General features: G+C 41.5%; 1 protein-coding gene across 10 annotated transcripts in view; it reads right to left on the bottom strand.

Moving 5' to 3' along the window:
• Positions 1 to 21731, bottom strand: part of PHC3 (polyhomeotic homolog 3) — a 105300-nt gene that overhangs the window by 82797 nt on the left and 772 nt on the right. For 9 of the 10 annotated variants that reach the window (XR_006718514.1, XR_006718515.1, XM_045503004.1 and 6 more), the window contains exon 1: positions 873 to 962. The exons of the other annotated variant lie outside the window; for it this stretch is intronic. Coding sequence is in view for 7 of the 9 variants with exons in the window: in XM_045503004.1 (XP_045358960.1) it covers positions 873 to 886 (14 nt within the window). In the remaining 2 variants the exon portion in view is untranslated. Of the gene's footprint in view, positions 1 to 872; positions 963 to 21731 lie in introns of those variants that run through there. 10 annotated transcript variants of the gene reach the window in all.

Raw genomic sequence — 21731 nt, 5'->3', positions numbered from 1 at the left:
AGGCCCAAATCTAAACATCAGTGAGCAGGAAGGACCAAACCATTGTATCACATTTGGAGACCTGGCACAAAAAAACAATTTTACTAACTCCACCGTCTGTGCGTAGTACTGTCTGCAAAATACAGCTGGCAGTCGTGGTGCACAAGAGGCCTACCCAGGAAACACGAAGTTTGAGTAGCTAACTGAGGACATCATCACACCACACCGCCGCACAAGAACATGGCTCTCTAAGGCAGGCGTCAACACTGCAGCCAGAGACCCAGGGGAAATAAGGTCTTTCTTTCCGGGGTGTTTCAGCCTGGCCAGACCCGCAGCAGCCCCCGCCGCGCTAAGGCCCGCGCTAGGACACCTTCTCCACGCCTCCTGGGGGAGGGCGGTGAGCAGCCTCGTCTCAGGTTCTCCCTCCGAGGAGGAGTGGGGTGACGCCGGGGCGGGAAGGGGGGGAGCGCTAAGGAGGCCCGGCAGTGCCCGCCCAACCCTACCCAGCCTCCGCGGGCCCCTGGAGCGGGCATCCGTGACAAGGCTGCCCGCGGGGCCCACTTGCAGGGATGACAGCGCCTGAGGGGCCCGCTGGGGCCCACCTCCCGGAAGACGCCAGCGGTCGGGGTCCCTGGGGTGACTGCCTGCAGGGCCCTGCCGATTCGGAATCACACGGCGGAAGGGGCGCTCCCGCCTGGAGGTAACTAGACCCTTACAGTTGGCCTCCGCCCCCCTATATGGGCCAAGCGGGCTCCTCCAAGCAAGATAAGGAACTCCTGGGTCTCGCTTTCCCTGCACTGCCCTCCAAAGAGCCTTGAGCTTTCCCCTCAGGGGACATGTCGCTGCCCCACTCGCCCCCCGGTTACGACATCAGTCACCAGCAAGTCACTCACTCCGCTTCCGCCATCTTCTCTCCTCCATCACTAACACGGGCTGCGCATGCGCCCCCCGGCGGCGAGCGGAGGGGCGGGGTCGACTCAGCCCGGGGGCCCCCCAAGGTCACGTGGCGTTCTCGGCTTCCAATCCCCCCTCCCACCTGAGGCCTTGTTCGCTCTGGGAAATGACCAGGTTTCTCCAATTTAGCTGCCACTATCTCCCCTCCAATCCCTCCCTTTCTCTTGCCGATGGTCATCTTCTTAAGGAGGGGTCTGTAACCAAGATATAAAAAGTTCTGCTTGGACAGTTAACTTAAAATTTTTAAGAACATCTAAAATATACCAAAGCCTATGCGAACTGCCATAAGTGAAATGAAAGAAAATACAACCGAGATTGGATGAAGTTTCAGTGGGAAAGGAAATGCCTTGGTGGCTACCGGGCTTGTTACCTAGGGCTTATTGAAGTTGGGGGTACAAACAAGCAGTTCCTCTCTCAGCCTCAAAAATGGTGTTCCAGACGCTGTGAGATTAAGGAATCACCATGATTACCCTATGAATATTATTCACGTCTTCCGCATGAATTTACTGAGCATTTAGTAGGGATTGCAAACTTGAGCACCGGAAAGAATAAGCAGGAATGGCCACCGGTTTGCTAATATGGTTTGCTGTAGAGTGTATATGCTAACTACACTGAGGCAGACTGAGACAAATAAAGATGACTTTTAAAAATCTGTGTCTTCCAAGAAATTTTAATATCAAGAGTGGGGTGTTTTTGTAGAGATATCCATTCAATGTAATAAGTATTCTGAAACATCCATTAAGTGCTTTGGAAACCTTAAGTTCATGAAATAATCAATCTTTACTGCCCTTAACAGAAAAAAAAGTGTACTGATGACAATGTCTTTTGGTATTTCTAGACCTAATTTCAAGACCTGAAAAATGAAGTATTGATATAAATCTATCATAAAGTGTATTGTGGTCTAATGAAAAGTATACTTAATCTTAGAAATCTTGTGCTTTCAGGCTTTCCCTAGGGAAGGAAAAAGAACATTTCCAGTGTAAACTAAATTGTCAGTTTACTTCTTTTCCCCCCTCTGAAAACATAGGTTTTTGTGTGTTTTTTCCTAAAGATTTTATTCTTGGGGCACCTGGGTGGCTCAGTTGGTTAAATGTCTCACTCTTGACTTCAGCTCAGGTCATGATAGTGTCAAACCCCACATCAGGCCCAGCTCAGAGCCTGCTTGGGATTGTCTCTCTCTCTCTTTCTGCCCCTTCCCAGCCCATGCATGCATTCTCTCTCTCTCTCACTCCAAATAAATAAACTTAAAAAAAAAAAAAGATTTTATTCCTAAGAAATCTCCACACCCAAATAGGGCTCAAACTCACAATCCTGAGATCAAGAGTAGCATGATATTATATTTAATATATATATTTTTAAAAAGAATAGCACACTATTCTGACTGAGCCAGCCAGGCACCCTTGAAAATATGGTTTCTTCACTTCATTTTCCTCTCTGAAGGCAGTGCCTTTCCTACTACTGTTAGGAGAACTCACTGAGAAAGTCCCCTTTGAAAAGTCCCTTTGGATACTTAAAAATATTACTACTTTTTCTTTCATTTCTGACATGCTTATATGATGGCGTTGTCATTTGACTCTCAAGAATCAAATTTCCATTGGTATTGCTGAAATTTTTGGTTAGAGAAACAAAAGTGAAGAAATGACAGTCTTAAACCTAAAGACAGAAAATGTCAAAGGAGTGTTTGGGATAAACATGTTAGGTAAAGTATTTTAGGTAAAGTCAGACCAGTACTGCTTTTTGAGAAACATTTCTTTTTTTTTTTTTTTAATTTTTTAATATTTATTTATTTTTGAGATTTTGAGAGAGAAAGAGAGAGATGTGCAGAGTATGAGCGGGGTAGAGACAGAGAGAGACAGCCAGAGAATCCGAAGCAGGCTCCAGGCTCCGAGCTGTCAGCACAGAGCCTGATGCAGGGCTCGAACCCATGAACCAAGAGATCATGACCTGAGCTGAAGTCGGATGCTCAACCGACTGAGCCACCTAGGCACCCCATTGAGAAACATTTCTAAAGTTGATAGTTATTAGAACAACAGCAACCATGTATACAGCCTTTTTACTAAGTGCAGACTCATTTAATCTTCACCAAAACCCTGGATATAATTAACATCATTCCCATTTAGCACAGAGGTAGAGTAAGGCTCAAGGTGATTAAGAATCTATAGTGTCTCTGCTTGAATGTACCAGAAGCAGGATTCTAATTTCCATCTCCAAAGCCAAGGTTTTTTTTTCATGGCAGCATTCAGAAAGCCACTGTGTGAAATGTTAGAAGAGACAAAGTATGATGAGGGACTACTCTTAAGACATTTATCATTATAGCAGTGCCTGGGTGGCTCAGTCGGTTAAGTGTCCGACTTCGACTCAGGTCATGATCTCTCGGTTCACGGGTTCGAGCCCCGCATCAGGCTCTGTGCTGACAGCTCGGAGCCTGGAGCCTGCTTCGGATTCTGTGTCTCCCCGTCTCTCCGCCCTTCCCATGCTCATGCTCTGTCTCCCTCTGTCAATAATAAATAAACATTAAAAAAAATTAAAAAAGAAAGAAATTTATCATCACTTACCTGATCAGAGGAAGGTATTTTCCTTCTTTGTGATTTCCTTTTTTTTAATTTACTTTTTATTTTATTATTGTTTAAATATAATTTATTGTCAAATTGGCTAACGGACAGTGTGTGAAGTGTGCTCTTGGTTTTTGGGGTGTGATTTCCTAAGGAAAGGATGTATATGGCATGCTAGCGAGTTGAACTTCTTTCTAAAGTTTCCAGGAACCATAACCTTGGAGAAGTGTTAGGATCCTATTTGGTTTCAGAAAAACCCCTCTAGCTTTGTGAAGGATAGATTGGAGGAGAATGAAAATGGAGACAGGGCAACTAATTTAGAAACTATATGAATCCTAAGAGAAATAAATGATAAGGGCTACAGGAATGGAAAAGAAGGCGAAATGAAAATTTCAGTTCCTTAGTTGCATTAGTCGCACTTCAAGTGCTCAATAGCCACATGTAGCTAGTGGCAACTACATTGTGCAGTGCAGATATAGAACATTTCCATCATTACAGAAAGTTCTATTGGACAGTGCTGGTCTGGACTCTAGGTCAGGGATTGGCAAACTACTATTTCTGCCTTAATCAGTTTGGACCACTATAACAAATACCGTTGACTGGGTAGCATAAACAACAAACATTTCTTTCACACAGTTCTGGAAGCTGGCTGGGAAGTCCAAGATCAAGGTGAAAGTAGATTCAGTGTCTAGTGAGAGCCCTCTTCCTAGTTGGCAGACAGCTGCCTCCTTGCTGTATCCTTCCATTGTAGCAGGAGTGGGAACCACAAGCATATGGGCCGCTTCTTCATGTAAACCACTTGTGCCTTCAGGGTCTGCTGGGCCCTTTCCATTTGATGGTGCAATGCTGCTATGCACAACCAACTTGGTTTGGTAAGTCAGATGACACTCAGTTTATGATGGATAGCTCAGGTCTCATGGTAACTGGGTGACCCATTTAGTCTCTATTCAGGCCCAGTGGCAATCCAAGATCTGGTTCTCAAAACAAATTATCTGCAGAGGACGGTAAGACTTTTTTCCAAAATTCTAAGAGCTTGCATGCACTATGATGCACCTGTAAGGGCCTATCGAAGGCTCCAAACAGCATCCCTGTCTGCAACATACACTCCAAGCCCCATTGGATCTGTTGGATCATCTGGCCAAGTGGCAATGCAGCTTGCACATAAGCCTGGGCCTGTCACAGAGCCTTCTCTCGTCCGGAGCCTCATTCAAAATTAGCAGCTTTTTAGGTCACTCAGTAAATAGCATGGAGTAAAACACCCAAATGAGAATATATGTTGAGTCCATATTCCTGGACCCCTAGAAGTTTCACTGAGGTGGAAGCCCCTAAGGTCTTTTTGGATTTTATTTCCCACCTTGTGACATGCAAATGCCTTACTAATAAGTCTAGAGTAGTTGCTACTGCTTGCTTACTAGGTCCAATCAACATATGTCATCAGTATAAGGGACCAGTGTGATACCTTGTGGGAGGGAAAAATGATTAAGACCTTTGTGAGCCACATTATGACATAGGGCTGAAGAGCTGATATACCCCAAGGTAGGACAGTGAAGGCATATTGGTGGCCTTGCCATCTGACAGTGAGCTGCTTCTGGTGGTTTTTACTAACAGGTATCAAGAAAAAAAGCATTTGTCAGATCAGCAGCTGTACGCTAGGTACCAGGGGATGTGTTATTTCGTTCAAGCAAGGAAACCACATCTGGTACAATAGCTGCAACTGAAGTCATCACCTGGTTTAAGCTCATGATTGTCACTGTCATTTTCCAGGATCCATCTGTCTTCTGCACAGGCCAAATAGGGGAGTCGAATAGGTGTGGGGTAGCAGTAATCTCTGCAGTCCCTCCAGGAATGGGCTTACGATTTTTCTGGGCAGAAGTGGTTCCAGGGGCTCCCACTTGGCCTTTTCCACCATATTAGCCCTCATTTCATAGGTCAGGGAAACAAGGCAAGGATTCTGCTATCTGCTAAGTATATCTATTCCAAGTATGCATTCCAGAACTGAAGAAATAACCACAGGATGGAGTTGGGGAACAACTGGGCCCACTGTGAGATAGACCTGAGATCCAACTCCACCAATCGCCTAACCTCTATAAGTCCCTCTTCTGACTAATGGGCCACAGTGACATTTGGGTCTCCCGGAATCAATGTCACTTCATAGCCATTGTCCAGTAGACCCCAAAGGGTCTGATTGTTTCCTTTTCCCCAATGCACAGTTACCCTACAAAGGTTGTAGGTCTCTTTGGTAGAGGCTAGAGAAAGATTAACTATAAATTTTTGGTAGTGTCCCAGTGGCCTCCCTTTCATTTAAGGGTTTCTGGGTTCTGTAAACTGGCCGGAGTCTGAGAATTTGATTGAGGGGCTGTGACTCTCTTTTTATGATACAGGTTAGACTTTTGTTTACTTAACCAAAGACTTCTCTACTGGTCCAGTTCAAGTAAGAATTTAGTAAGCTCCCTATCTATCTCATTTCTAGGAACACCATGATGAGCCAATGACATAGGTCTGCACAAGCCAGACTAATTACTGCTTTGACTCTGCTGTCCATCATGGTAACCATGCCCACTTAGCCTTTAGTACTTAAGCACTGCCACTTGGCCCCTGCCACCCTAGGATCTGATTACTCCTATTGCATTTAGTTTCCCAATCGGTTGAAGCAGTTCCCACTGTAAGTCCGGCCTGCAGAGAAGAGTGATCGCAGAACTCTTCTGCATGCCAGGGCGCCTCTCATAAACTGCTGCAGGGTGAGTGTGTCCCCCCAGAATCTGTATATTGTAGCCTGAATTCCCACCGTAATGGTATTTAAGAGCCTTCGGGAGGTTCAGGGTGGAACCTTCATAAATGGAATTAATGCCCTTATAAGAAGAGACAGGAGAGAGAGATGATCTCTCTCATTGCCCTGTGAGGATACAGCAATAAGATGGCTGTCTGCAAACCAGGAATAAGCCTCTCACCAGACACCACAACTGCCAGCACTTCACAGCCTCTGGAACTGTGAGAAATAATTGTTCACTATTTGAGCCACCCAGTCTGTGGTATTTGTTATAGCACCCCAAACTGGCCAATGCCAGCCCATGGGCCAAATCCAGCCTGCCACTTATTTTCCCTACAGCTCTCAAGCTAAGAATTTGTTTTTAGGTTTCTAATGATTGGGGTGGGGGAGATCAAAAGAAGAATGATATTTGGTGACAAGTGAAAATTATGTGAAATTTAAATTTCATTATCCATGAAGCAGAGTCTTATTGGAACACAGCCATGCCCACTCATTTATGTTTTGTTGTCTATGGCTGCTTTTGTGCCACAAGGGCAGGACTGAAGAGTTGCAACAGACCCTATCATGACCCCCACTCACTAGGTGGCCCTCTACAGAGAGAGTCTGCTGACCTCTATTCTAGATCATGGATCACTCCATGCTGCACCTTTTCAGAGTAGTTAATACAGCACACACACCATCCCATACCCCAACTAGACTGCGATCACTTTCGTAAGATCGTATGTGGTGAGGTGAAAAATCCAGCAGACCCAGATATGAATACTGGGCTCACTACCTTATGCTTGAACGAGTGCTTAGACTGCTTCAGGTTTTAGTTTTATTATGTGAAAAAGAAAGGAACAACGACACCTTAGAAGATTGTTGTAAAGTCTTAAAAGGCCAGATGTCAAGTCTAAAAAAGTCCTCGTTTGTTTTTTAACTTCACTCAGATTTGCTCAATAAATGTTATTGAGTACACCTAATACTCAATAGGTTTTAAATGCTTGGTGAGGGAATAAATACTTGAATATTTGGATGAATGAGGCGTAAAATTCTAGCATATCCTGAAAATTGGAATGACAACAATGTATAGACCTGCTTTCTGTTTTCCTTGAAAGCAATCTACTAAAACCAAGTACTTTTACGAAACCAAATAGTGTTGAAACTGAAGACAGTCTCTAGTCCTGCTCCTCTTATCTGCTCTTGCCGTAATTAGTATGCTAATCATATGCTAAGCCATTTTATCTTCCCTTGTACACCTGTGGGTGGCACCATACATAGCTCTATCTCCCCAGGGGCCGCATAGTAGAAACACAGAGCACGAAAGCTAAAAGGGACATTAGATGTCATGTGATCCATGCTGATGAAGAATCCCAGGCAAAAGCAGAGTTTGAACCCTGATCTCCTATGCACCCAGTCGAGAGGTTTTTTTGTTTTGTTTTATTTTTGTCTTGTTCCACAAAGCCTTACCTCAAACATATAGGTGGCTCAATAAACACTGGAAGATACTATGTACTTTCCATTCTGCCTTTATGCTTTTGTTGTTTAGCATTGTGACAGCCTAGAATTGTTAGAAGCATGGCTGCAGAATCAGACATAACTTAGATTTGAATAGTGGCTCCACCACTCCTTAACTGCGACCTGTGGCAATCCTGCCAGCTCCACCTTCAAAACATAACCTCATCTCTGGCCACACCATGCATGAAATCATCAAGAAATTAACCAAATCTGCTACTTTTTCTTCTCTTTCTTCTTCGTCTTCATCTTCTTTTTTTTTTTTAATGATCTTTCATTTTATTTGTATTTATTTATCTTTATTTTTTAGAGAGAGAGTGTGCGAGCAGGGGAGAGGGGCAGAGGGTGAGAGAGAGATTCTTAAGCAGTCTCCACCCTCAGCACAGAGCCCGACATGGGGCTGAATCCCACAACCCTGGGATCATGACGTGAGCCACAAACAGGAGTCGAATGTTCAATTGACGGAACGACCCAGGCACCCCCAAATCTGACCACTTCCACTGTTATCAACCTAGGCCAGGCCACCATCACCTTTCTCCTGGACCACTGCAATAGGCTCCTGACAGGCCACCCAACTTCTAGCCTTATTCCTCTACAGTCTCTTCTCTACATGGTAAGTAAGCTTTTAAAACTGTAAATCAGGGGCACCCGGGTGGCTTTGTAAGCACAGCACACTTTGTAATTATGTGTTTGTTCACTTGTTTTCTTGCCTATCTTTTCTCTCTAAACTGTGAATCTCACAAGGACAGGGACTAAACCTGTTTAGTCCCTTACTGTATATTCAGTGCCTAACACAGTGCCAGGCACTTAGTAAACTCTCAATAAATAAATGTTGGAAGAATAAATAAACATATAAGTCACTCACCCAAAAAAGTGTATTTCATCTTTGGTCTTTCATCGCCTGTACATGATGAATGGACCATTGCCTTCTCCCCCCCCCCCCACCCCCAGTTCTTTATTTACTCTTAGTTAAGGAACCATGCCACAGTTGTCTTGATTTGTACCTGAGATTTGCTTTAGTTAGGTATGGTAAGGTGACAGACACAGGGACACCTGCCTTTGAAAGAAGAGTTTATTATTTACAGCTTCCAGGTGGGGGTTGGGGGGTGGGGTGGGGGGGCATGCCACACTATGGGGGCCACTGGGGAAGTACCAGTGTCCATTAGGAGGCAGAAAGAGTGAAAGAGAAAGCAGGGCCAGAGCATTCATTGTGGTTTCTGCAGGAAGGAATGGACAAGGCAGTGTAAGAAAGTTTGAGCAAATTTGGGATTGGATAATTTGAATAATTTTAGCAGGCTCTTGTCTATAGGGGTGGTCTCTAGTTGCCCAGTGCCTGGCCCTAGAGTAATTTAGAGCAGGGGGAATAGTGGCTTGTATATGAGTTAGATAAAGGAGGTGTTTAGGGATATAAAGTCTGGGTGGGTTGGTTTGCATATGAAAGGTATGGTCACAGGGGAGTCATTTGCTATCTCTAGGAATTAGCTAGCCCTGGGAAGGCCCCTCTGTCAGTAAGGCCACCAACATGTCAAAGCCTCACAAAATATACAAAGTAAAAAACAAGATTAATACATGTCCAATTTAGGTATTATGAAAGTTTATTCCCTGATCAAATTCTTCAGATTGACTATAAACCATTATTACTATGTGGTATTTTAAATACGCTATATATTTATGCAGAGTATAGTATGATATACATTCATGTCAGAATAATTTCTGCTGTAATGATTTAATATATATAGTTTATTCAAATAATTTGTGTAATATTGATGTATTATTTTGAGAAATGCTTCGGTTATTCATTTGAAGTAGTTTTATAGACATAAATTAAAACATTTAAAAGCTGATAAATTTCTCTTAGCCAATACTATACTATTTAATCTACAAATAAATTACCTCTGTCTCGGGCACCTGGGTGGCTCAGTTGGTTAAGTGTCTGACTTAGGCTCAGGTCATGATCTCCAGGTTTCTGAGTTCCAGCTCTGCATCAGGCTGTCTGCTGTCAGCACAGAGACCACTTGGGTCCTGAAGCAAATGAGGGACAGAGAGAGGGAGAGAGAGAATCCCAAGCAGGCTCTGCACTGTCAGAGTGGAGCACAATGCAGGACTTGAACTCAGGAACCATGAGATCACGACTTCAGTCAAAATCAAGAGTTGGATGCTTAACAAACTGAGCCACCCAAGCTCCCCAAGAAGTAGCCTATTCTTTGTGAGAGGTATGGAATATTTTGCAGGGAATTAAATGTGTGTGTGTGTGTGTGTGTGTGTGTGTGTGTGTGTAGGAATCTTTGTCTAGTTTAATGCAGGAAGATAGGCAAAGCCTGGAATCTAGAGTTAACCTGAGTTTAAGCACTGGTCCTGCTCATGTCTAGCTCGTTGTTATTAGGCAATTCATTTCACCTCTTCGCATACCAAGTTCACCAACATTACCAGTTGAGCTTATTGGGAAAAATCAATTAATCTGAATGTGATTGTATTTGTAAAAGTGTTTTGTGACTGCAATGTACTATGCACATGTGTCTAGAATTTATAATATACTGCAGGGACTTTTTCAGAGTAAGAATTCAGAAGGTTTTTCATTGTTGTTGTAATTGTAGAAATGTTCAAGGGCAAGATTAGAGGAAGGAACACTAAAAATTGATTCAGGAAAAGAATAATAATTCACTGTCTATTTACATAATGAAATTTTGGATTTGAAGGGTACTTTCCATCAATGAACTTCAAAGAGCTTTGAGATGTTTGTTTATTTTCACAATATTTTGAAGTCAGCCAGGTTAACGTTGTCATCATTTATTCTCTGAAAGGGAAATAAATTCACAGCAAGTTACATAACCTATCAAAACCTGTCAAAAATAGAGCCAAGTCTTTCAATTTTGCCATGTAGTGCTCAGGCTGGAGATTGTATTGTTCTCAACAATAAGTACTTTTTTTTTACTGGTATTATCTAAGATTTAGTTTCACCAAAATACTAACTGAAGTAAGCGATTAAAATATAGAAAATGTCACCAAATAATTATTTTTAAAAATTTTTTGAAGTTTTAAAAAAATTGTCTTTTGAAGTTTATTTATTTATTTTGAGAGAGACAGAGCAAGTGGAGGGGGGAGAGAAAGGGTGGGAGACAGAGAATGTCAAGTGGGCTCCTCACTGTCAGCACAGAGCCCAATTCAGGGCTTGAACCCATGAAACTGTGAGCTCATGACCTGAGCCAAAACCAAGAGTCAGATGCTTAACTGACTGAGCCACTCAGGTGCCCTGTCACAAAATAATTATTAACAATTCATTAGAAAATAGGCCACATCAAGTGCCTCTAATATGCCCAGATTTGGTTTACATTTAATAAAGTCAAAAATCTGTATCATCTCCTGAAGTCCCAGAGCTACCATTCTTATCTACTTCGGGCTACTCTTCCCTCTGCTGTCATCTAAAGACCCAGTATCTTCACATTCCTCTTCTCTTTAAAACTTCAGTGGATTTAGGACTAAATCATAGGACCAAATTCAAAGTTCCTTCTTTCGCGTACAGACTCTCTATTTTCTTTTTTTTTTATCACTTAAAAAACATTTTTTTATGTTTACTTTTATTTTTGAGAGAGAGAGAGAGACAGAGCACAAGTGGGGGAGGAGCAGAGAGCAAAGGAGACACAGAATCTGAAGCAGGCTCCAGGCTTTGAGCCATCAGCACAGAGCTCGATGTGGGGATCAAGCTTACAAACCCTAAGATCATGACCTGAGCCGACGTTGGACACTCAACCGACTGAGCCACCCAGAGCCTCTATTTTCTGACTCTAAAACACCTTCTTCTGCTTCCAGCTGCCTTTATTCTTAAGCCTTATTGAACTTCTTGCCATTCAGACCCAAGCTAGGCCTTTCCCTGCTCTGCCTTTACACTCAATATTAATTCCACCTAAAACAGCAATATGAGGTTGAGGGGAGAAAGAGAGGGCTATGCTTGTTGAATACTTACTCAGTGCTCTACATACAGTATCCTATCTAATTTGCACCCATGAAGTAGGTATCCTCTATTTCACTGATGAGGATATTCATTTTAGTGAGATTAAGTAAACTGTTCAAAGTCACACAGCTAGTATGGCAGGACTAGCTTTGGAACCAAAGTCCAACTCCAAGATACATGTTCTGCCCTTTTCAGTACGGCTGTCTCTCTCCATCCATTGTCAGCCAGCATTATCCTTCAAATTCCACTCAATATTTTCCCCCTTTGACCTTCACAGCCTCTCCCAGATGGAGTTAGCTGCTCCCATAGTACTCTGTTTATACTCCTCTATGAGTACATATATTTTTAATTGAGGTATAATTTACACAATATAAAATCCATCTGTTTAAAATATACAACTCATGGGGCCCCTGGCAGGCTCAGTTGGTAGAGCGTGTGACTCTTGATCTCAGGGTCATGAGCTCGAGCCCCACCTTGGGGGTAGAGTTTACATTAAAAAAAAATAATAAAGCATATAACTCAGTGTATATTAAAAATGTTGTGTAATGACCACCACAACTAATTTCAGAACATTTTCATCACTCCAAAAGAAACTTCATGATCATAAGGCAATCATTTCTTTTTTTTGTTTTTAAGTTTATTTATTTATTTTGGGAGCGAGCGTGTGTGAGTGGGGGAAAGGCAGAGAGAGAGAGGGAGAGAGAGAATCCCAAGCAGATGCCACACTGTCAGTGCAAAGCCTGATGTGGGGCTCAAACCAATGAACTGTGAGATCATGAACTAAGAGCCAAAATCAAGAGTCCAAAGATCAACCAATGGAGCTACTGAGGCCCCCCAGCAATCATTCTTCATTCACCTTCTCTGCAATCCCTGGCAACCACTAATCTGCTTTTTGTTCCTTTGGATTTGCTTATTCTGGACATTTAATATAAATGGAATTACACAGGATGTGGCTTCTTAGCATAAAATATTCAACATCGTCATATCTTTCAGGACTTAATTCCTTTTTGCAGATAAATATGATTCCATTTTATGGATATACCACATTTTGTTATCCATTCTTTAATTAATAGATATTTGGTTTGATTTCACTTTTTAGCTATTACAAATAGCACCTCTATGTATTAGTTTTTGTGCAGACATATGTTTTTAATTTTCTTGGTTATATAACTAAGAGTGGAATGTCTGGGTCATACTCGGTGTTTTATATCTTAAGGAATAGTCCAGCTGTTTCTAAAGCAGCTTCACCAGTTTAGATTCCCGCCAGCAATGCATGAGGGTTCCAACTTTTGCTCATCTTTGCCAACATTTGTTATTATCCACCTTCTGATTATAGTCAAACTAGTGGGTATGAAGTAGCATCTCATTGTGATTTTGAGCTGCATTTCTCAAATGACTAATGATGAGTACTTTTTCATGTTTTCATTGGCCATTTGTATGTTTTCTTTAGGGAAATATTTATTCAAATCCTTTGCCCACAAAGAGAAATTGAGTTATGTGTCTTTTTACGGTTTAGTTGTTAAGAGTTACTTAAATATCTGAATACTAGTACCATATCAGATATGTGATTTGCAAATATATTCTCACATTCTGTGGGATGATTTTTCACTTTCTTGATGGTGTCCTTTGAAATACCAGCGTTTTTAATTTTGATGAAGTTCTACTTATCTTTTTCTTTTGTTATTAGTGTTTCTGGTGTCAGTCTAAGAAACCATTGCCTAATCTTAGGTCACAAAGATTTACTACGTTTTCTTCCAAGAGTTTTATAATTTAGGCTCTTACATTTAGATTTTTAATCCACTTTGAGTTAATTTTTGTAATGGTTTGAGTAAGGGGTCCAACTTAATTTTTTTGTACATGGATATCCAATTGTTCTGGCATCATTTGTTAAACAACAAGAACAAGAACAACAACAACAACAACAATTATTTCCCCCAATTTAATTGGGTTGGCCCTTGCCACATGATTTGATTTTATTTTTAATGTTTATTTATTTATTTTGATAGAGAGAGAGAGAGAGAGAGAGAGAGAACAAGAGCATACACAAGCGGGTGAGGGTCAGTGGGAGAGGGAGAGAGAGAATCCCAAGCAGACCCTGTGCTGTCAGTGCAGAGCCCAACACGGGGCTTGATCCCAAGCACTGTGACATCGTGACCTGAGCTGAAATCAAAAGTTGGATGCTTAACCAACTGAGGCACCCAGGCACCACTTACCACATGTTTTTCAGTAAATGTTGACATACATCTACTACTGTAAACTTCCTAGGGTTGAGTTTCTTGTAGTCCTATCTCCATGTCCAGCATGGGAGTATGACATAGTAAACTCTCAACTAACATGTTCAATGAATGAAAATCTGATTGGAAATTCCTAGTGTCGACCAACAAATACTAACTGCCATAGGCTTTGCTGGGTCCTGGGGAAGTTTTATACAGAAAGAAAGCTCACAGTTTAGTGAATTTTTCAAACCAGAAGTTCCTAAGAGGCCCCAGAATCTTATAATTCTAGACTGGAATGGATTTTGGAGATCATGGGCCCCCTCGTTTTTCAGTAAGACAAAAGCAGACCTTGAAAGGGCTAAGTAGCAGCCTGTGGCCTATCTCATGTAAATTTGCCAGAGGGACCCGGATCTCTTTGAAATTACATTCTATTACAAGTTAACAAAGGACTTTTCAGTGAGTCCTTGATAAAGCATTTTTTCAGTTAGTCCTTGATAAGTCCCTTCCAGATGAAAGACAATTGCTTCTGTTTTATATCACACTTATCTTCAGAGATAACTGCTATCAGAGATTGAAAACAAAATTCCTCCAACCTAGCTGTACATAATTACTCCTCTCTCTGAATTTCTATAGATCATACTTGCTTTTGCACAAATTAGCAATGTCTTCTGTATTGCCCTGTTGCTTTGAATTGTTATATAATCTTGAATTATTATTTATCACAGGTTTATGTGTGACCTTCCTAAGTAGACTATCTCACCTAGACTTAGTGGCAAAATTTGGATTTTACATTTTATTGTATGAAACATAGAGCCTTGTGCCTAGGAGACCTGCAGTACATGTTTCTTGATATTATTTGCATATTTAAATAATTCATGTTTAAAATCAGAAGCTAGTCGGCCTAAGTGTCATTCTGTTTTCCCCGTTCCACAGATAATAAGGCAGCTTACTCAGATGCTCAGGGTGAGAGGCTCAAGGGAAAAGAATCTTCTGTCTTTTGGAAATTTTCTAGTGCCTCTTTACTTGCCTTCCTAGAGGAATGGAGAGACTAGAGACCCAATAATTTAGTACAGATGTATACTTAAATATTTCTTAATATTACTATTAAAGCTTTTAAATTCTATTAAAAGGATAAAAAAGATTGGCAGCATTCCTCTAGGAATTGAGTAAATTAAACTAACTCTCAAGGGAACTCTGCGTTATAGTTATAAATTACTCAGTCAGAAAGTAGAAAAAGACATCCTGTTTCTCTCCTTAAATCAAGCTTGCTTTCTAGTTATGAGGTGGAAAAAGAAGACAGAATAATCTAGCCTCATACTGAATAGTGCTTTGCAGGACATAACCAAAATCTTTGAAAGTGTTTGAGTTAAAATGTTACTTATTCTTTTTATTTTTAAAGATTTTATTTTTTAAATAAACTCTACATCCAACACGGGGCTCAAACTCACAACCCGGAGGCCAAGAGTCACATTTTCTACTGATTGAGCCAGCCAGCCACCCAGAGTTAAAATTTTAAATTGAGATGAAATAAAAGGTTGCTGAATGAGACAGAATGAGTATGTCATGACCTGATACTCAGTATACAGTCATGCATCTATGGGAATACAGTGAGCCTATTAATTGATTGTGATGAGAACAAATTATGTGTGGGTTAAAGTGATTCTCTAATTACAACACATCCAGACAGCATGTTCCTACATGGTTAGATCATGGAAAACAAATAAGAAACAAATAAAATAAAATAAAATAAAATAAAATAAAACTAAGAATTTTGTGAAGTTAACTTTTTTCTTCATCTTCCAGAAACCGCTCATTCCCTATTTCAAATTCATGACATTTTAAAATTATGCTAATCATTGAAACACTTTGGAGCAATGATAAAATCATTGTCATTTCACTTCTCTGGACAAAATGAGGCCTAGACTTTTTGCTCCTCAAACTCATCAGTGGACCAGCAGCATAAGCAACCCACCAACAATGGTTTGAAATGCAGAATCTGGGTCCCATTCTACACCTTTTAAATCAGAATCTACACTTTGATAAAATCCCCACCTAATTTGTATGCATGTGAAAGTCTGAGAAGCCTGATTTAGATGACACAAAGTAACTTCTTAGTTAGTAAATTCTACCCACCCATGATTCTAGCTGAAAGATTCCAAGTTGGGTAAAATGAGAGTCACTTCCTTACAAGTTGTGTTTGACTTGAGTAAATAGATTGCTCAGCAAGTTGAACTAACTTTTCAGGTCACAGCTTTAACAGCTCAAAGGCAAACAGAAAATAAAGACTTGCTCTGCTGGTTTGGTGTTGCCAGCTTCCTTCCTCTTTCACGAAGATGAATTTTAGTATTTAAGTGGACATGAACCGACGTAAAATTATTCAAATGTCAGGTTAAACAATGTACTACATGTTGAATACCTAGAATTTTCTAAATGCCAAAAGACATTAAAAGGTAAGATTCCTGCTCTTGAGGTACCTAATGAAGACAGTGGTCCTGCTTTGAAAGTCTCTGTGTCTGGAGCCCTTTGCTGATTTAAGTATAGAATGATTCGTAGTTTGTTACTATCTGGAATAAGAAGCCATACGAATCCAGTAAAATATCTCATGCTCAAGTTGCAGGATGATAAGCGCCGGGTGCAGGTGAACTAACAGGCAGCTTGATCTCTGGAGTGCTGTTCCTAATGACACCGTATGTGTGATTAAGCAGCCAGAAATCATTATAGACTATGAGCTCTGTTTTTTCCTCTGATTTCTCTGTGGCCCAAAATAGAATATGGTTTAATTCAAGGTCAACAGAAATTCAATACGAAAGCATTTGAATCCAATAGGAAGTAGGTGGAGGCTGTGGAGAAAATAAGCAAGTCCTCCATGGGAGGAGAGATGGGTTAGCAACCTTGCTGGGGAGAGGAGTTACTCCAGAGGCTGTAAGAGAGAACTAGATTACTGAAAAAGCCCTGTGATGGGGTGGCTGGGTGGCTGGAGCACAGAGAATTTATTAGACAAGGTTTACATTTTCAGTTGAATGTGCCAGCCTCAAGAACAGGTGTGCTTTTTCAAATTTGGAGGGTAGCTTACATTTAACGGTTTTTTGCTGCTGGTGACAGCATACTTGGTATGCAAACATCAGTAGACAGTGATACTTCAAATTCAAGTTTTTATGGGTTAATGGAGGCTCTTTCAACAATGTCATTTTACCAGTCAACTTTGTGCCTTTCAATCTAGCCAGACACAAGTGGGTTCTTCTGGATCCCAGAGAAGACAAGGTGGTATTCATGAGCTGTTGCAATTTTTCTTTATCGCTTGGGGCACACAGCTTGCTATTTTGCATTTTTTCCCTCTTTATTGGTATACGTCCTGACATTCTATCTGGATTGGACCTGTCTTGAAAAGGAGACAATAGTGCCTGGCACCAATTAACCCAATAGGAGTTAACTATGTTGAGATTTCTTTGACCTCTTTGAATATTCAGCAACTTTCATCCAGTAAATGTTTTATAGGCATGCCTGGGTGGCTCAGTCGGTTAAGCATCTGACTTCGGCTCAGGTCACGATCTCGTGGTTTGTGAGTTTGAGCCCCACGTCAGGTTCTGTGCTGACAGCTTGGAGCCTGGAGCGTGCTTCGGATTCTGTGTCTCCCTCTCTTTCTGCCTCTCCCTGACTTGCACTCTGTCTCTCTCTCTTTCTCAAAAATTAATAAACATTTAAAAAAATTTTTTTTGTTTCCGATTCTGTGTCTCCCTCTCTCTCTGCCCCTCCCCGTTCATGCTCTGTCTCTCTCTGTCCCAAAAATAAATAAACGTTGAAAAAAAAATTAAAAAAAAAAAAGGGGGTGCCTGGGTGGCGCAGTCGGTTAAGCGTCCGACTTCAGCCAGGTCACGATCTCGCGGTCCGTGAGTTCGAGCCCCGCGTCAGGCTCTGGGCTGATGGCTCAGAGCCTGGAGCCTGTTTCCGATTCTGTGTCTCCCTCTCTCTCTGCCCCTCCCCCGTTCATGCTCTGTCTCTCTCTGTCCCAAAAATAAATAAACGTTGAAAAAAAAAATTTTTTTTTTTAAATTTTTTTAAGTAAATGTTTTATAATTTTTTGCATTACTGACTCTACCACTTAATGGAACTCTCCACTGATGGCTCATTAAAACAAACATCTTCTTTCAGGAGTTTTTTGTATTAACATAGCGTGGCTTTATATTTTAGGAATTAAGTAATTAGGGGCGCCTGAATGGCTCAGTTGGTTAAGCATACAACTCTTGATTTCGGCTCAGGTCATGATCTTCTGGTTAGTGAGACTGAGCCCTGCACCCAGCTCTGCACTGACAGCACAGAGTCTGCTTGAGACTTTCTCTCTCCCCCCTCTCCATCTCTCCCCTGGTGCACTCGCTCTCTCTCATAATAAATAAACTTAAAAAAAAAAAAAATTAGTTAAGTAGCCCAGCCTCAGGACATCCTTATCAAATAAGTCAAAAGCTTATCCTTTTCTTACAGATAAGAAAAATGAGGGGCGCCTGGGTGGCTCGGTCGGTTGAGCGTCCGACTTCGGCTCAGGTCATGATCTCACGGCCTGTGAGTTCGAGCCCTGCGTCGGGCTCTGTGCTGACCGCTCAGAGCCTGCAGCCTGTTTCAGATTCTGTGTCTCCCTCTCTCTCTGCCCCTCCCCTGTTCATGCTCTGTCTTAAAAATAAATAAACGTTGAAAAAAAAATTTAAGAAAAATGAAGCAAAGTGGTATTGTTCAGTGTCGATAGACATTACTGAGAGCTCAATATGGGCTAGGTACAGGGGACACAGTGATGAACCAATTACAGTTCCAGCATTATGAACATGCCAGCAAGAAAATAAACTATGATACTGTGCAATGCGTGTGCTATATATGATATATAAGCAGAATGTAGAGCAGGAGTACAAAGAGGAAAAATGAAGAGAATGGGTATGTAACGGCCTAGGGAGCAGAGGTGAGTTTGTAAATGGTTCCTAGAGAAAGAGTGGCATTTGGCCAGGACTGGTGGGGACTGAGCATGGGAGGGCATTTCAGACTAAGCAGAGGATACTATATATGGTACTATATATACAAAGACAGGACTATGTTGTCATTGGTGTAAATGAGCTTCATTTTCCGTGATTATCAGGGAATATAGACATGAATATTAAAATTCTTTAAGTTCAAAGGGAAGACATTTTATTTTTTAAGATTTTATTTTATTATTATTTTTAAATTTTGTTTAATGTTTACTTATTTTTGAGAGAGAGACAGAGAGAGAGAGAGAGAGAGAGGAGACAGAGTGCAAGCTTGGGAGGGGCAGAGAGAGAGGGAGACACAGAACTGAAGTAGGCTCCAGGCTCTGAGATGTCAGCACAGAGTCCGACACGGGACTTGACTCCTTGACCGCGAGATCATGACCTGAGCCAAAGTAGAATGCTCAACTGAGCCACCGAGGTGCCCCAAGATTTTATTTTATTTTTTCAAGTTTATTTACTTATTTTGAGAGAGAGAGAGAGAGAGAATGAGTGGGGGAAGGGCAGAGATGAGGGAGAGAAGGAGAATCCCAAGCAGGCTCTGCACTGTCAGTATGGAGCCTGATGTAGGGCTTGAACTCACAAACCAGGAGATGATGACCTGAGCCTAAATCAAGAGCCAGCCGCTTAACCAACTGAGCCACCCAGATGCCCCTTAAAGATTTTATTTTATTTACTTATTATTATTTTTTAAATGTTTATTTATTTTTGAGAAAGAGAGAGAAAGGGAAGGGAGAGAGAGAGAGAGAGAGAGACAGGATCAGAAGTAGGTTCTGCACTGTCAGAGCAGAGCCCAACCTGGGGCCTGAACTCACGAACCGTGAAATTTGACTTGTGCCGAAGTCCAGTGCTTACCCAACTGAGCCACCCAGGCACCCCAAGATTGTATTTAAAAAAATTTTTTTTTCAACGTTTATTTATTTTTTTGGGACAGAGAGAGACAGAGCATGAACGGGGGAGGGGCAGAGAGAGAGGGAGACACAGAATCGGAAACAGGCTCCAAGCCATCAGCCCAGAGCCCGACGCGGGGCTCGAACTCACGGACTGCGAGATCGTGACCTGGCTGAAGTCGGACGCTTAACCGACTGCGCCACCCAGGCGCCCCGCAAGATTGTATTTTTAAAGTAATCTCTACAGCCTACATGGGGCTTGAACTCAAGACCCCAGCATTAAGTGTTGCATGCTCTACCAACTGAGCCAGCCAGGTGCTTCAAAGTTATTCCAAAAGCAAAACAAGTTAAGGCTAAAACTGCTATATGTCATTCTCTGTGGTGTGGGAGTTAATTTGGGGACCCATAACGGAAATAAGTTTGCAAGGCTGGAGTGAAGGGAATACTCAGATAACTTGAAGATAAAGTAGGCAATGTCAATAGGGCAGTGAGAGGACACAAGAAGGGGAAAGAGAAAGTCATGGGGGTATTGTCAGCTCTCCATTCTGAAGAGGCAAGGTGAATTAACACAATAAAAACTAAACTCTTTCACTAACCTCAGCTGTCAGAACTCTACTCAGGAGTTTTGCGGCTGCTCTTGAAGGTTAAATGAAACAATGTAATATTAAGACACTATCACAAGGGACCTGTGTCTACTATTTATTATCTCATTCACCATTTTCCAAGCAGGTTATTTTTGCCTTACATTGGGACAAGTACTCTTGTGATCACAAAATGAGAAAACGTTGGCCAAAATCTTTAAAATCTCTTAAGCCTGTGGATTTGAGGATTAACTAATTTTTACGATTAAAGTTATTGCAGTGAGCCAAAGGCAGGTTAATTCAGCCTAGCACTCAATGTTTATCTCTGCAAGTCACAAAGTGCCCCCCCTCGCTCAAATGATCAGGAATTGCAGTTGAAACACTTTTTTTCTCCTTTTAATGACATTATCCCCTGCTCAATGTAACCACTGAAGAATGCTAGGTTAAGGGCCACAGGCTTAACCAAAGCTGAGGGTATTAGTAAACACTGTTTCAAGTACAACAGAAAGAAAATGGGCTGTGGGAGACTTGTTCACAGGGTCTACCATTGACTTCACATTTTATATCATTTGATTCTCAATTTAGGAAGAGACCACAGAAATCCAGTAGCAGGATTTGTTAGTTGACATAAAGAACATGGCAAACAAATTTTCCTATTTGATCCTGACTGCAGGGCACACTGGTGAGGCTAATTGAGACTGAACATAAAGGTCAAGCTCTTCTGATTATTCTTGTTAGAGCAGCTTAATCTGCAGCAAGGAAGTCAAACTTTCCTAAAGATATGATCAATGCGATGCCATGTTCCTTTTAAACCTTTTTACAGAGTTCTGTGTTCTCTAAGCTAAAGAGATGGCTCAATAGTTGCCAGGGATTTTTGTTGTTGTTGTTGTTACTAAAAATAACATAATTTCTGTGACCTGATCATCCTATATGCATAACTCTTTGTGCCTTCTGTTTTAATTGCATCACATTGACTTTAAAGATCAATGTCAGAGCACTTCCAGAATGGAAACATGAGGAGCTTCCTATATATTCTCCCCAGTGAAACAACCATAACTGAAGAAAATTATAAATAAAAAATGACCATTGGCTCAGACAATGGAGCAATTTATGCCCTAGGGCATTGTCAGAAGTAGTGGGGCAATCATTTACCAATTAGTGGAGGCTCACAGTTGGGAGTAATATCAATAAAGGCAAACCAGCCAAAAGCTGTGATAGGAAGATGGGGGAAAGTCAAAGAGAACCTGACTAAAACCACTGTCATCCCCAGTGGAGGGAGGAGGATTCAGGGTAACAGTGTGCACACGGAAGCACTGAGGAGACATCAGAGCCTCCTGCACACTGTG

Source organism: Leopardus geoffroyi, chromosome C2 (assembly GCF_018350155.1).
Source record: "Leopardus geoffroyi isolate Oge1 chromosome C2, O.geoffroyi_Oge1_pat1.0, whole genome shotgun sequence".
In the NCBI taxonomy this organism is placed as follows: domain Eukaryota; kingdom Metazoa; phylum Chordata; class Mammalia; order Carnivora; family Felidae; genus Leopardus; species Leopardus geoffroyi.
The sequence above is the reverse complement of the archived record's forward strand: the minus strand, read 5'-3'. Positions and strand labels throughout refer to the sequence as shown.